The 17,852-nt window shown below is 28.6% G+C and overlaps 1 protein-coding gene across 11 annotated transcripts in view; it reads right to left on the minus strand.

The window, feature by feature from the left end:
- LOC110642383 (putative disease resistance protein RGA1) overlaps positions 1-946 on the minus strand; it is a 92,437-nt gene extending 91,491 nt beyond the window's left edge. For 9 of the 11 annotated variants that reach the window (XM_058143911.1, XM_058143915.1, XM_058143912.1 and 6 more), the window contains exon 1: positions 486-879. In XM_058143911.1, coding sequence (XP_057999894.1) covers positions 486-794 — 309 coding nt within the window. In that variant the 5' untranslated portion in view covers positions 795-879. Of the gene's footprint in view, positions 1-485 lie in introns of all 11 variants that reach the window. The other 2 variants (XM_058143908.1, XM_058143913.1) reach the window with 2 other exon arrangements.
- Positions 947-17,852: the final 16,906 nt, after the last annotated feature.

Consider the following 17,852-nt stretch of genomic DNA (forward strand, 5'->3'; position numbering starts at 1 on the left):
TTTTAATAAACTCTTAGATCTGTGTCAGTTTGGAACTGATTTGAGCCTTTCCTTAGATTTATATCATTTAGAAATAGATCTAAGATACTGAGTTCCTATTTCTCTCCATTATTGAAATTTTATTGAAAACTCAGGTATGAGTAATGATTTTCTATCAATGGAGATTAATAGTGCCATCTGTTCTTTCATTGACGTTTAATGGTTTAATATCTTATGCTGACAATGAAGATAATAAGATCCTAAAATAATAGAATTGTAAAATATTTCTTTATTTATCTAAAATGAAAAAGGACCAATTAGTATCTCAGAAAATTATTCTATTCTATCTAGATCATTTCTAAACAGAATTATCTATGTTTATATTTATTTTTTTAATGAAATATATATATATATATTACTTAATGTTTAATTTTTTTGATTTAATACATGTACTACAAAGTCTAATAATTTATAAATATGTAAATGAAATTAATTTTTTTGGGTACCTTTTTGGTGGTGCTTCCATATAATTTAAGCAATTGCTTTCTCTGAGTCTCACATTCAAATTCATCGAGTACATCTTCAGCATCATAAAGAACATCTTTAAGCTTAATCAGCCACACTCGCACATCATTATTGCTCACTTGTTTCTCCTCGGCATCCAACAGCACAGCTTTAACAGTCATCAAGACATCCTCAAGCTTTTTCAGTTCCCCTTGAACACCCCATGCAATTGAAATTTCTTGGCAGGCTTTGGAAGCTAGCTTTTCAAGGACTTTCTGGGCAACATTGAAAGCAAATGATTCTAAAGCCATCGTATGGAGGAGCAAAAGATCTGTTTAAAGGTTTGAGTTTGGTTTTGGGCAATGAAGTAATGAACTCCAAATCAGCATTTCATATTATATAGAAAGCCATTTCGCCCGCATCAAGCTTTGAACGTGAGCAGTCCGCACCGAAAATCAAAGAGGGGGACAGAAAGTCAAAAGTGGTTCTTTCATTTTCCATTTTTTTAAAGATAAAAAAACAAAGAAAACCTGTAAATAATAAAAAATTATTTTTTATTTAAAAAATAAAAAATATTCATATATATATATATATATATATATATATATATATATATATATATTTTAAATTTGTTTAATTTTAAAATTTTTAATATTTGCTATTTATTTATTTTATAGTAATATAATTAATTTTTTTATAATTGTAAATTAAATATTTTTTAATAATTAAATTTTAATATAAAAAATTATAATTTAATTTTTATTAAAAAGTCATGATTTTTAAAAAATTTGTTGAAAAATGAAATATTTATTAAAATGAAAAATCATTAAAAATAATTTAAAATTATTTTTTAAATCTTCATTAAATTTTATATAAAAATATTATTGCAATGCTTTTAAATCTGATTAATTATTAAATAAGTGAAGACAAAGCATAAAAGATTAAGATTTAATTGAATTTCAATCATAATTTAATCAATACAATATAAAATATCATTAAATATATTAAAAAATTATTTTTTAAAAATAATAATAATAATAATAATTTATTATAATTAATAGGGTGATATATATTTTAAATAACAAAAATTTTAAAATAATTGTAAATTTTAATTAAAAATTTTAAATAATAATATTTTATACCTAAAATATTTAGAATAAAATTTTCAAGTTGATTAACTAAAGATGATGTGGATAGTGAATTTTATTGATCATTGAAAAGTTATTAATATGAAAAAGGAATGAGAAAATGAGAAAAAAAATTGTATAAATTAGTGCCGCTGAAGACAAAAATAATAATAATATTTAAAATAATAATGAAGTCTTGCTCTACCCCACAATGAGAGCCTTTATCTCTATGATGTCTTGGTCTTTGTTTTTATTATTTCTTGTACTGGGAAGCAGTCGAGAAATTTCTTAGACAAATCTCAATCAAACTGACAAAATTATAGCAATGCAGGCATGTGAGACAAAGAAGCCATTATTATTTGAAGTGCAGCTATGATATTTTCTCAACTTTCACATTAATAATTTTCGTATTCTTTCAAAATATATAATTATATTGAACCCATAATATGTACTTATACATGTTTAAAGATTTTGAGTTTGATTTTGGGTATGAAGTAATGAAATCTGAATGAGCATCTCATGTTATAAAACAAGTCCACAAGATAATGACATTTAAACCATAGTAGATTAGCCTTTATTGGAGATAGGTTAAAAAATGAACTAATCTAACCAACGTTTTCTTGTAAAAAAAGAATTACTAGATTCAACAAAATAGTAGGAAAAGAATTACTATAAATAAATAATTTATTTTAATATTTATTAAAAAATTTAATAGTTAAGTTTACAAAGAATTAATTTAAAAATTTATATATATGCATATGAAATATTTTAATAATAGCATCCGCCAAGCTTTTAAAAATGTGCAAATCGGCACAGCTAAAGAAAGAAAATTAGAAATCTAAACGAGATCATGACGATCAACATATTGATGGAAAAAATTTCAAACAAGTTGGCTATTGTGCTTTTGTCCTATACAACATCGTCATAGCCGTTGAACAAAGGCAATAAAGCAGGATCAATGATTCCTTTCTCTTTACTCTACCCCCGCAAGGAGAGCCTTTATCTTTACGAAGTCTTGGTCTTTGTTTTTATTATTTGTTTTATTAGGAAGCAGTCGTGAAATTTCTTAAACAAATCTCAATTAAACTGATAAAATTATTGCAATGCAAGCTTTTAAGGATCAAGAAGTCTTGGTCTTTGACTTTTTTTTTAGCAATAAAAAATAACTAATAATTTTTTAAAAAAATTATTATTTAATTTTTGTATTTTAATAAAATTAATTATTTAATTTTTATATTTTAAAAAATACACTATTTTATTTATAATTAAGCAAAGAATTTTATTAAAGAAAAAATTAGAGAGAGGCAAAAAGAGCCTCACAACAATCAGAAAAGTCAATCACTAGAGTCATAGCAACCACAAATTAGGCATCACAACCTTAACCAAACTCTGCTGCTAAAACATAAAACCAAAGATACGAAGAACAAAGACACAGATGAAAGATAAATAAGCAAAGCAGAAAGCACAAAAATTCAGACTAAGACCAACGAAGAAAACTAGGACGCAATTGTTGGGACTCTGAAATCTACTAACAGATTATTTGGATGGGGAGGTTTCCGGGTAAAGTAAAGGAAGGTTTTAGGATATTTTTAAGTTGTTTGGAATAAGAATACATAAGAGGGATATTTTCATTTTTTAACTCACCGGTGAGTTTTTTATATTCATATATTATCTTTCTTTAGTTTTTAAAAATTCAAAATTATCCTTTCCTTATTTTTATATTTTAATTATTTTATAAAAAAGGTACATTTATAATTTTTATATTTAATATTACTTTCTAATTCCTTCCCTCTAAACAAAAAAATATTATTAAACCTTCATTTATCTTATTTTACTTTATCTTTTTTCTAAATATAAAACAAACTATTACCTTACCTTACTATATTTTATTTTACCATATCTTACTTTACTATACCTTCCTTCACCCCCATCCAATCAAAGTGTAAGATACCAAAGCTACTAAACCAAAGAGCCATCAAACAAAAGGAGTTGCTTCACCACAGCAAGGTAGTGGGACCAAAGAACAGCCTCCATGAAGAAGAAAACCCAGAAGAGCATAAAGCCAAACACAAGGTGTGACCATCTATCCAGGAAAGAACTTATTCGAAACAAAAATCCACAAGTAGAGTTTGCAACCACTAGGAACAAATTGTAACTGAGAGAAGGATCACAAAGCAGTGAGAGCCTAACTTCTAGCTCAAAGGAAGTAAAGACACCTATATAAAAATATGCTATTTAATGTCTATATTTGACTTCCGTTAAACTATTAAGTCCCTCCGTCAAATTTTTCGTTATATATGCTATTCAAACTATTATTTAATTTATTTATTTTAAAGAAACTAATTAGTTGATCCCTGAATTTTAAAAAACGCAACTATTTAATATCTCTATTTTAGTAAAACTAATCAGTTAATTCATGCATTTTGAAAAATATATTATTTTTGTTGCAAAAATCACACTCATACAAAATAAAAAATATAAAATTTAAAGTGGTTCGGCGTAAGCCTACTCTACCAAACAAATCCACTATAAAGAAAAAATAATTATAACCACTAATTATTTTTTTTACCATTACAAGTCATTTAAACAAAACTCACAGAATTCGACACATCTCTCCACTTCATGAGCTCTCTCCAATACAAAGGCCAACCAGCTACTCATATGTATAGGCGACCAAAAAAATCTAGTTCTTTTGAAACTCTAATTATTAAATTTCATAATTTAAATTTTACTAAATTTCTTAAACTAATTATACTTTCTAATTCTAGTTAGACTTGGATTCTAATAATTTTTACCTCTAATTCCTGAAAATCTTAAAAAAAATAAAAAAGAAAAAAAAAAAGAAATCTGGACTCACAGCCCAGTATCTTTTAACTCTTCATTTTTGTTCGTTGTTTCAAGAATTCCAAGTGAAAACCGAAATTTAACTAATTTAAGACTTCAGACCCTTTGAATAAGATGAGTACTAAATTAAGCAAAACACTTTTTCAAATAAACAAGCCATTAATTGTTCATAACTTAAGCAAGAACATTTTCAATTTCATACAAAAAAATTGAAAAATGATGTGATTTGGAGAAAAAATTTTGTCAGCTACACATTTGGATATGAAGTCTTAGTCTTTGTTTTTATTATTTCTTTTACAAGGAAGCAGTCGTGAAATTTCTTAAACAAACCTCAATCAAACTGACAAAATTATTGCAATGCAAGCGTTTGAGGATTATATGAGACAAAGAAGCGATAATTATTTGAAGTGCTGATGTGATATTTTCTGTATTCTTTCAAAATATATAATTATATTAAAATTATAATATATCTACAAGTTGTAATGTGCTTATGGAGGTGCAGCAGTGCAGAAAATCTGTTTAAGAGCTTATTGGCTTTGGGTATGAAGTAATGAAATCTGAATGAGCTTCTCACGTTATAAAAGCAATTCGTTTCTTGCCTGCATCAAGTTTTGAACTAAAAATTTGTGTTGGAGAGTTGATTGCTCAATAAAAGAAAAATAAAACGCCTGGGTATTTGTTTTTTTTTATTTAAAAATATAGAATTAATAATTCTTTTCTCCTGAATGATAACTCCGCTCTGTCATAGGGATAGCTTTTATCTATAAGAAGTCTTGGTCTTTGGCGCCTTTTTTTTTTTTTTAGTAAAAGAAAAAAAGCTGAGTTAATATATAATTCTTTTCCCTTCAATGGTTCTGTTCTATACTCGGAAAGCCTTTTTCTTTAGGAAGTCTTGGTCTTTGTTTTTATTATTATTATTATATTTTTTTTACTAGGAAACAGTCGTGCAATTTCTTAAGCAAATTTCAATCCGACGGTCATAATTATTGCAGTGCTTTTTTCTTCTCTTAAGGATCATTTAAGACAGAATTAATAATGATTTGCAATACCCTATTAACATGGACCCCTAAAATTATACAGGTTTGACCGGTTCCAACTTCTGTAGAGCCATCACTTGATCCTTTATACTGCCACTAACTACCGAGAGTTAATTGCGTAAAATTAGTAACAACAGACATGCAGGGCAAAAAAAAAACTATCATCAGCCAGAAGGGAAAGTCAAAAATGCCCTACCCAGATGCAAAGGTTGCTACACAAATCCTTCGAATTGGGGCTAAGACCAATGCCGAACGAATTGGGAAGAGGCTTGGTAAACTACAAACCTCTCATTCTCGTGTAGCTTTGATGGAAATGGTGACCAAATGGTACTAACACCTCTGAATATGCTAGCAACGGGGAGACCCCATGAGTCAGAAGATGAACCATCTAAGCACATATTTGCTTCGAATCCCTCACCATGAAGCACAAAAACTACAGCTCAACTAAACAAAATCCAACAAAGCTATACATAACTCAACAGAAAAGGGAGAGGGATAAGCCACCCTTCGGATGGAGAAGGAGCCTTCCCCAGCCTAAAGGGCAGGGGATGTTCACTAAATAAAAGACGGAAGACCGAAAACGGTAAAAGCGAGAAGAAGATAGACTCTCTCACTCAAAAGGAAACTAAACTATCTATCCTTTTTACCCAAAGGGTAGGGGATGGCCACTGAACAAAGGATTGAGATTCAATACTAGAGAGGAGACAGGAGAAGAGAGACATTTAGGGTCCTAAGTTGCCATTCTTTACGAAAATTCATTTCTTTGGCAAGTCCTGCAAAAGCTACACCAACGCTGCTAAGAGATTTTCTCAAGTTTTGCATCAACAATTAATTCAACAGTCTTTCAAATTAAAATTTAAGCTCACTAGAAACCAATTTTCAAATAAAAAGAATTATTAATTACACTAAAAATATTACACCACATTAACAAATTCGGGATGATTATTTATTAATTATTTTATTTTTTTATTAAAAATAATGATGTTGCCGTTGATTTCCTAGATGTTGGATCTGACTAAATCAAGGGTCACCTGAAAATCAAAGAATAAGTGAGGGACAGTGGTGGTTAACAACCACTCTGACGCTCAAGTCAGTAATCAAATTATGAACTGAATATTCAATGTAATCGAAGTGAGTGCTTTTCGTTTGCATACCTGTTTTTGAAGCTTGACCTTATTTATGTAGTGATTGGGATGGTAACTATATGAAATCTTAGCTAAATCTTCTCTAATTTCCCATTTAAGTTGTAATGGTACTCATCCTAAAATTATGATGGGAATTAGGTGTGATCAGTGGCGTAATCTTTGTTTGGTCCAAACTCAATGAGAGTACCAATCTCTCTGATCTGTCCAATCTCGCAAAATAGATCGGAATGATTTTAGAGATTGCCTCCGAGCTCGGGTCCTTTAGGTGTCCAGATATAAACTTGGATGGGTAAACTCTATCCAGATCTTCTTATTGCTCTTTTATATCAATTTCCTCTGGCTAGTGACTTTGCAATCGTAGTTGAGACTCCAATGAAGTTTCTTCTTCTTGTGAAAGGTAGTGTTCTTTGTTTCTAGTCTTCTCTTTTTCTCTGTTGCTCTTCTTTTCTTCATTTGAGGATGAGTGATATCGATAGCCAAAGATGGCGAATACTCCGTCCATTCAATTTTCAAAAAATTGCAATGAGGATGTGGGAACTAGTGGGAGGGTTAATTTAGGTGAAGTGCAGACAAAGCCAAACCCTTGTAATTCTGCTAGTCTTAGCAAAAAGAAATCTCAGATGTTGAGAAAAGAGTCACTTCCAATAGATGAGGTTCCATCAGTTCTGCTATCCTTTGATCTTCTCCAAATAAGTGAAGAATTCAATCTCTCGGGTGATCTGTTTGAGCTTATCAAGTGTCATGGGGACTTTTATGCCTATCGCTGCTTCAAAGGAGATCAGATCATAATTCATCAAGAGTAGTTAAAGGTTTGTAACACCCTAGGCAAATCCCACATCGACAAAACACGGGAGAGATGCTGGGTTTATAAGTTGGTAGTTTGTAACCCCTAGTGACGCGTTTTAAAACCGTGAGGGCTTCGGCCCAGAGCGGACAATATCACTACTGGGCCGGGCCATTACATTTGTGGTATCAGAGTCGCTGATTTGCAATTTCCCTTTGAGTAATTCTATAAGGATGTGCTGAATTATCATCACATCTATGTGGCTCAACTTCATCTGAACTCTTGGCGAACTCTAGTAGCTTTCCAAGGTCTGTGCCTAGCTAAAAATCTGATTCCTACTGTAAAGACTTTTGCTGCTCTACATCACTTTGGGAAGTGAAAAAAATGAAGAGCACCCATTTTTTCAGGCAAAGCCAAACTGTAGGCTTTTCACCGAACTCCCATCCTCTTTAAAAAGTTGGAAAGACAAATTCTTTATACTTAAGAGCAAAAATCCACGTGGCTTCAAAGGTGTTCCAAGGAGTTAGAACCATTTGGCCGAGAGACCTTAGGGAGAGATCGTTATGAATCTGGATGAGGATGTAGTGTTATTAGAATTGAAAAGTCAAGCCAACACCTACCAGTATTTAAATGCTGATTTATGAGTGCCAAACTAAAGTGGTGGTTGGCCAATGTGGTGGCTGGGGAGTGCATCTCCTTGTAATTTGCCGATCTTGGACCAGGAAAGGGTAAAAACCTTAGTTCTTGCTCTCTCAACTCAGTATGAACTCACTAATTTCATTTTATATGTAGATATGGCTGGGATCAAAGCATAGAGAGCTACAAAGAAAAGGAAGAAGGAGCTCGCCAAATGAGTTCTTCATATGAAAGAGGCAGCCACTCAGGTTGCTGCTACAAAGGCTGGTGAACAACCGCCATAGAAAAGGCTCCAAACTGAAGAGATGAGCTCACCAGCTCATACTCAAAATGAACCTACCAATATTGGATCTCCTCTTATTCAAAATTAGCCTTCAAGCCAATCGCCAGTTTTTACCACTTTAGGGGGTGGTTCGTCTAGGCAACCGATCTCTAGGGGTGCTCAAGTGCTTTCTCGGTCTCTAAAGAGGAACTAGTCTATAAAGGGCAACATTAATTTGGCTAGGGTTACTGCTGTGACCTTATGCCTAATGATCTCCTTAACCAATCTATGAGCTTGAGCCTGGAGGCTATTGCTAATCAATATATGGTGAAGGAGAAAGTGAACTTCCTTAGGCAGGAGATGTCTAAGGCGGTCAAGGCTATAGCCTTAAAGAATAATTTAACCATTTCTGGCGCTAAGATGTGTAAGTTGGAAGAAAAAATGTGATCTTTTGAGGAGCATGTAGCTTGGCTGTAGAAGGAGATGGAAGATGTCAAGGCGAGTTAGGGCACTAATCTTGCTAAATTTGCAGAAAAGCTCAAGGCAATAAAAAAAAAAAAGAGAGAGAGAGAGATTATTGAAAAGGGGGCCAATGCCTATGTGCAAGCTCATAGTGATCTTCTTGCTGAGCTACTATAACGCTATCCGAATGAGGACTTGGCCTAGCTTGAGAAGCTCTCCCCTGGTGCTAGAGTAGAGAGTGAGAGTGAGGATGAGAAGGTCGAGGGCTCTGTAAGTGTAAATGATGATGTACAAGCGGGTGGGGATCCATCGGCCGAATGACTTGTACTACCTTTTTTATTTAATGAAATGACTCTTTTGTTCACTTCTTCTTTTTTAATTGACTTTTGGTTTATGCATACTTATTGATGTTTAATTGGTGATCGCTTCTGTTGTTGTTGTAATCCTTCTTAATGCTTTTTTTGGTTTTTTGTGGTGCCAAGAGCTTAGTATGTTGAATGAGATTCTGGTGAGAATGTTTGGTTTCTCAGATCAGGTCTATGCCTCAGACAAGTTTTGTGCCTTGGATGAGGTCTTAGTGTCTCGGATGAGGTCTTGGTGCCTCAGACGAGGTCTTTGTGTCTCGAATAAGGTCTTTACACCATGGATGAGGTTTTTATGCATCGGATGAGGTCTTTGTGCCTCGAATGAGGTTTTTGCACCTCTAATGAGGTCTTGGTGCCTCAAATGAGGTTTTTATGCCTCAGATGAGGCCTTTGTGCCTCGAAAGAGGTCTGTGCCTTGGATGAGGTCTTTGCACTTCAGATCTTTAGAGATCGGTGATGATGTGTGAAGATGTCTCTTTGGAGATTGGATAATGCTTCTTGAAGATTGAATTTGAACTCATCTCATTTATTGATAAATGACATTTATGAACCCTTAAATAAATTAATAAAATTTAGGCTTAGAAAGATGGCAGCACAAATAAAAAGTAAATAATGTGTGTAGGACTGGCCACTTCAACACATATAAAAAAAGAGTGAAGGTGAGGACGTATTTTTACTATTCTTAATAAGAACAGTAAAAATGCATCTTCATTTAGTATAATACAAGCACTAATAACCGCAACATGCCACACACACACACACACACACACACACATATATATATATATATATTATGTAGAGCTAAATAATTAAAACACATTGTATTAATATGAAAACACTTATAACTATATTGTAATTTATGATGATAATAAAAATAAAAATAAAGCAAAAATAAATCCTCTTAAATTAATATGTAAAAGTTAGAAAAAGGAAAAAAAAAATAAATGATAGTGACTAATTTTGTTGAATTTTGGGTTAACTATTTTTTAGTTTACATTGATAAACATTTAGTCAATCTCTGTTTTTTTTTTAGTTTATTAGAATTTTGTTGAAATTCAATTATTATTTTTAAAATGTAAAATCCTTTAAATGTCTTTTAATTTTTTTTTTTATCAACTCATTCATGATTTATTTTGTATTATAATTTTTTTGGTACAATTAGGTCTAATTGGGACTCGAACTCGAGACTTAATAGCCCTAGAGACTACTCTAGTACCACTAAGATTAAGGTATTAGTTATATTTTAATTTTTTTATTATATATAATCATATTGTATAACATTAATAATATCGTTATTTTTGTATAGATAAATTTATTTTTAAATAAAGAGATGTAATTTCATAGCTCTAATTTTTGAATATAGAGTGAATGTAGTGGCCTTTTCTTTGTGATTCATCACTTTGAAAATGTCCAAAATGGATGTTTGAGAGTTTAAATCAACAAAACAAAAATATTTAATACAATGATTATAATATAAGTTGATAAATATGTTTCCAACTTTAAAATACATTAACTTAAATATGAATCAATAAGTTGAGCATGTGTTATTAATTTTTCTTTGAAAGCATGTGAACATGGCAAAGGCATAGCATATCATATTGACTAGTGAATCAATATTTTAAGACATTATGTCTATGTCAATATTTTTTTTACTTTCAAATCATAAGATAAGTACTGGATGTGCTCCGTTAAATTATATATCATATAAAAATATTAATGTTTATCCATAATTTAATATTTTTCATATATAATTTTCACACTGTATATTCTATAATTTTATTATTATTTTATAATATAGGGTTTTAATTTTCACTTAGTATGATTTATTTATTTATTTATTTATTTATTCAATTAAAATAAAATTAATAATATAATACTATTTTTATATTTTAAAATATATTATTCAGATTAAAATATAAGATTTTTCTTTTTAACTGCAGATTAAAATATAAAATCAAGATGCTGTCCACTCATCCTAGGTATTCGTCCATTGGAATTATTGTGTGAGAATAAGAACATCTCTACCTCCTACCGCAGCCATGCTAAATAAAAAAAAAGGTAAAATTATAATTTTATTATTCTCTAAAACAATAAAAGTGTTATATATTTTAGTAATATATAATAATATAGTATATTTTAAATAATAATATTTTACAATAAAATTTTAGTAAAATTTTCAAAATAATAAATTTATCGTACTAATGAAAAGTAAATTCTAATATACTTATATTATATAAAGTAATGAAAAGAGGAAATTTATATTTTTTTTTTTGTGAAATAAAAAATTTTAAAATAGAATAATTAGTAACATACTAATAAAATAAACAATTAGTACCATTAATTACTCAAATAATAAATTACTAAAATAGAGAAACTCCCTTTTTTAAAAAAAATAAAATTGACAAGACTCTGTATACTGAGTCATTCTTTTTTTATGTTATTAATTATTTTATTTTAGTCTTTAATATAATATTATTTAAATTGATTAAAAATAATTTTCATTTATTTTACATCATGCAAATCGTTATTTTTATTCCCTATCCCCTTTAATCTATATATATATATATATATATATATATATATATATATATATATATATATATATATATATATATATATATATATATATATATATATATATTTCTGTGTGCGTGTGTAATATTCTGAATTCAATAAAATTATTTAGAAATTAAGATATATAATTTATGAAAAAAAAGAAAATAAATTTAATAATGGAGTGCGTAACTAATTTGTTTTTAAATGGAATAACTAAAAATTTTAGAAATTAATTATGTTGCGATAATTAATTATATGTAATAATTAAAAATTTTAGAAATTAGAAACTAATTAGATTTAGGTAGTGTTTGATATAAATAAATTCTATAAAATTTTGTAAAATTTATTTGTAAATCTAAATATTTAGTGTTTGATTTAAATGAAAATTAATTTGAAATTCTTAATAATTAATTTTATAGAATTTATTATGACTACACTAAATTCCATCAAAATTGATAAAATTTGTAAATGAATTTCAAACTTAAAATCATATATATTTTAAGTAATAAAATTATCTTCTTTTTATTTGAAACACAAAATTTGTTTCATTTGAAATGAATTTCATATTTAATATAAAATATATTAAATAAAGAAATTCATTTGTAAATGAATTATATTATAAAATTTATTTATAAATGAAATGAATTTTAGCATAGAATTGAACCAAACAAGATTTTAAAGAGAATAAAAACATTAAAGTCAATTTCACAAAAAAGCAGGATCAATGATTCTTCTCTCTTAGTCTTTGTTTTTATTATTTCTCTTACTAAGAAGCGGCCATGAATGTATAATTCGCTTATAGAGGTTTAATGGTTTGAGTTTTGTTTTGGGTATAAAGTAATGAAATCTGAATGAGCATCTCATGCTATAAAACAAGTCATTTCTTGCCTGCATCAAGTTTTGAACGTAAAATTTGTGTTGGAGAGCTTATTGGTCAATAAGAAAAATAAAAAAATCCTGGGTTTTTTTTTTTATTTAGAAAAAATAGTTAATAAGACTCTACTATGTTACAAGGATAGCTTTCCAAAGTGTTTAGCATGGCCACCTGCTTTTAACTTTTGACTTAAATTATATTTTTTTTAATTTATAAATTAATTTAAAAAAAATTAATTATTTAATAAAACTATTTAAAATTAATTTATAAATAATTTAAATATTTAGTTAAAAGGTGCTTAAAAAGAATTTAATTTGCCAAAATGACCATAAAGGATATAATATTGAGTGTTATGACTTGGATTGTTAAAATAAAGATAGTGTTGAGATTTTTAAAAATTATTTGGACAAAGAATAGTTTAAAAATAAGTATATAAGTTATAAGTAAGGGTACTTTATTTGTGACTTTTGATTTGTTTTAAGTAGTCTTTTTTTTTTCTTTTAATTTATAAACCAAACTAAACACTCTTTTTATCTATAAGAAGTCTTCGTTTTTTTTTTTTAAATAAGAGTTTTTTTAGCTAAGAAAAAAAAAGCAGAGTTAACAATTCTTTTCTCCTTAATGACTTTGCCCCGCGGGAGGAAAGCCTTTCTCTTTAAGAAGTCTTGGTCTTTGTTTTGATTTTTTATTTTTACTAGGAAGTAGTCATGAAATTTCTTAAACAAATGTCAATCAAACTAACACAATTATTACAATATTTTTATTCTAATCAGGTCCCAACATGAAACTTTTGAGTTAGTAGCGATTCGAGTCCATGAAAACATATTTAAAAATTCAAGCCACATAAAATAACAGCTTCCCTTAATACATGGACAAGCACAACTTGAGGGAGATCTCTAAGGTTACAAGAGATGGAATTAAGTAGAGAGGATAGTCTCCAGGGAGCTTGATCTAGATGCTTGGCCCATGTGATGGCATTCATTGAATCTGATTCAACATAAATTGAAGGTCCATGTCAAAAAGATGATGAAGCAGAATTAGACAACTCCAAAGCAAGTCTTGCCTATGGCCATGAGTTTAGCAACATTAGAGTTTTCTATACTAGTAGGGAAAGACAAGACACACATAAATAAACCTCTATGACCACGGAGAACACTCCTAATGGAACAGGGACAAGGTTTTCTCGACAATGAGCCATACATGTTCCATTTCACAACTTTGTTTATCACAGAGGCTGAATATATGGCTTTAAAAGAGGCAGTAAAGGAAGCTTTATGATTACAGGGTCTGGTGGGTGACCTTTGATTGACACAGAATAAGCTAACAATATTTTGTGATAATCAGAGTGCAATACATCTCATGAAGAATCAAATGTATCATGAGCGAACTAAGCACATTGGTGTCAGATATTACTTCATTTGAGACATTGTGTCTCAAAAGGACTGTAGTTGTGCAGAAGTCTCTGCACATGAAAATCCAATTGATATGATGACCAAACGAGTCCCCGTCAGCAAGTTTAGGCGTTGCCTAGACTTGATTGGTGTTTGTAGTGCTTAGTAGTACCCTTATGAGGGCACATGGCAAGACAAAGTGTTTGTGGTTCTTTTTTTAATGATGGAGGGAATTCAACCTAAGGGAAAAACTGTTATTTTTATGTGACTTAAATTTTGGATATGTCTTCATGGACTTAAATTGTGATCCAATGACTCGAATTGTAATACGATCCAAAAGTTTTACACTGTGACCCGATTAGGATAAAAAGTGAGATCTGTGGTGGTAACAAAGGGCATGGGCCAATAGGCCCAGGCCCCAAGCCCACCATGGATCTCTTTGGGAGTGCAGGGGCAATACCTCTGTGGTATGTACCAGTATAAATATTATAATATTTTGTTCTTTGCTGTACAGTTGTGAGATATTCAAGAAACACATTGAGTTTAGGGTTTAAAAGTTTTTAGTGATTGTATCTTGCTCTTTTCATCATAATGAAAATTTTTTCTCTTCTCTTGCCCATGGATGTAGACCTTACGATCGAACCACATAAATCTTGTATTATTCTTCTTCTCTTTTCTTATATTGTATGATTGTGTGTAATTCTTAGATTAACGTACCTACTATAACAGGCATATTAGAAGATCAATCTACGTACCTACTATAACAGGCATATTAGAATATCAATCTATCAAAATAACCATGAGCAGCTACATTATTATAAATTTCTTTCTCTTGATCGAATTTGTAACATTCATTAGTAGATTCATTTTTTATGGTTTCTCTGATCAAATTAGAAGTTACTAAGAAACCACGCATAGCACTGAATAAGGAGCCACTGGATACTTATGGATCTCATAACGAGCAACAATAAGCTACAACAAGAAAGTAGCAATCAATTTACTAGGCAAATTCATAATTGGAGAACTATGTCTATAAAAGTTTTAGTTGCGATGATTAAATATTTAAAAGAATGATATCAAATTTAGCAACGATTAAAATTGGAAAGAGAAAGATGACTTACTAAAAATTAAAATCTTGGGCCTTTTTCTTTCTTATTTAAAAAACCATAATTAATAATTCTTTTCTTTTTAATGACGATTCTACTCTGTTACAGAGATAGGTTTTATCTATAAGAAGTCTACGTCTTTGTTTTTTGGGTTAATTGCCAAAAAAACTCTGAAATTTGGTAATTTTTATAAGTACCCCCTAAAGTTTATATAATTGCCTATTAAATCCTCACTTTTATTGATATTTCAAATTGACCTTACTATTAATAAATTGTTAATATACTTAATGGGAGTTTCACGTCAGCTGTCACATCATCACTGGAGAAGCCACGTCATAAACTCCAAATTAACCCCAAATTAATCCTAACTTCTCCATTATAAAAGGCCATCACATATTCTAATTTTGTAAATAAAATCACTGGGATTGCAAATTCAGAAATTGGAATCTCCCCATGTAAACACGGAACAATAATAGAACACATTTCCATATCAAACATTATGACATTAAGACCATCAACTCCAAAAATTCGAATTCCAAACAAAATTCTAGTTACACAGAAAAAGTACCAAAAATTGAATTTCGGTACAAATCCTAAATAAGCAAAAATCCACAATTATAAGCTTCTTTTACATTTGCACAAATTCAAAAACTAAAAAGGAATTAAAAACATAAAAGTTAAAAATCATTAACAATTAACCGAAAAGAGGAGTCTTGAAATATTTATTTAGAGCAATATCTTTCTCTTCTTGACTATCTAATTCATCACCACACAGATACACAAATCCAACAAGCCTCATTAATATATTAATATTATTTAATTTTAATATTTCATAATTATTAATATAAGTATTTTATGCTATAACCTTATTCTAAATTGATAGGTTATTTTAAATTAAATAAAATGATATATATATATATATATATATATAATCAATTTAATTTTATTTCCTCAAAAACAATTTTGCTAGCTAACAACTTAGAAATTACGGGCGTGCTACATACTAAGGGTATCAATTGCATGCTTTTCTGACCATTTTCAAACAGTTGTAGGAACCTGAATAGACTGAACGCAATTTTATCAAAATCTCACTTAAACTAAACAATTAAGGCAACTAAAAATTGTATTGATTGCTGAAAATTTCAGTACAAGACTTAAAAATAAATGTAAGGCTAAGAAAATAAAAAGACAGATAAAATTAAACATAAAAGACTGCTGAAGCCTATTATTGTTTGAATGATTGAGTGGTTGGAGCTTTTCACGTTGGAGAGTATCTGACCTTTATAGTTCTGCTTACAGGTATTTGGAAAACTCCTAAAAGACTATGAAACACACTTTACCATATTCTGTGGTTACTTGCAATTACATACCCACTTTTTGAAACTGCTTGGAACTTCTGCAAACTACTATGGAAGACTCCTAGAAGACTCTAGGACACATTCTACCACATTCTTCGATTACCTGTAATTATCTGTCCACTCCTTGAAACTGCTTGGAACTACTACAAACTGCCATCATCTTTCTTATCTCAAATAATGATGCAGTAATAACTAGTAATTCACTTATTAATTATCTCATACCATAAATTAATTAAATTAATAAAATAAAATTAATTAAATTAATTTCACAAAACATTAACTTAATTAATTCTTAGGCCTAAAAATAATTAATAAATAAAATGAATATTTTTGTTGCAAACAAATTTATTTTCTCATTTAAATTTGTGAGTTTTAAATTATAATTTTTTTCTTTTAAATTTTATTTTAAAATGTCAATTAACTTAATACTCAAATTACCACCAGTAATAATATATTAAAATTATTTCAATATGAACTAAAATGTACATATTATAAAGATACTAGATTATAAATATTTTTTTACACCTTTATTACTTTTTTTTTGTGTGAACACCATTTTTAAAAAATAGTAAAGGATTTTATTAGTATTGTTAATTTATTTTAATAATATTTCTTAAACTTTTTTGTAATTTTTTCATTATAAACAACAATTTATAACAATAAACAAATTTAATTGACATAATAATAATAATAATAATAATAATAATAATAATAATAATAATATTATTATTATTATTATTATTATTATTATTATTATTATTATTATTATTATTATTATTGTTCATAATCACAAAATATGTATTGTTAACATTATTTTAAATATTATAAAATAATGTCTATAAGCTTTTTTGTTATATTTATTTAGAGTTAATGGTGTATTATAATAAAAAATTTCAAACATTATAATATAATAGAGTTAAATTTTATTTTATTAAAAAACAAATTTTTAATTATTTATTTTCTTAAATTAAAAAAATTTAGAACACAACACAGTAAAAACTTGTTATTAAAAATTAATATATTATAATAATATTAAATTATATATAAAATTTAAAAAAAAAAAAAATATATATATATATATATATATATATATAATTAAATTGTAAATACGTACAAAGAAACTAAATAACGGGTAAGGCACTTTGAAAAAAAAAAAAAAAATATATAGTATTCCAAAAAAAGTCATTATAGGCAACCTTATCCTAATAAACAAAATAGCTGAGAGTTGATTGGGGAATAAAAAATAAAATAAAATTATGTGTTTTTTTTTTAATATAAAAAAAAAAGAATATTAATTTTATTTTTATAAAGCTAGGGATCAATTTAATTTAAACATATAGAATTATATTCAATTTTCTTTTAACTATAGTGTTTTATGAAACAATCAATCGGACCATATCATTGAAAGGTATCTCGTCTATC

The sequence above is a fragment of the Hevea brasiliensis genome, chromosome 3 (assembly GCF_030052815.1).
Source record: "Hevea brasiliensis isolate MT/VB/25A 57/8 chromosome 3, ASM3005281v1, whole genome shotgun sequence".
Lineage (NCBI taxonomy): Eukaryota > Viridiplantae > Streptophyta > Magnoliopsida > Malpighiales > Euphorbiaceae > Hevea > Hevea brasiliensis.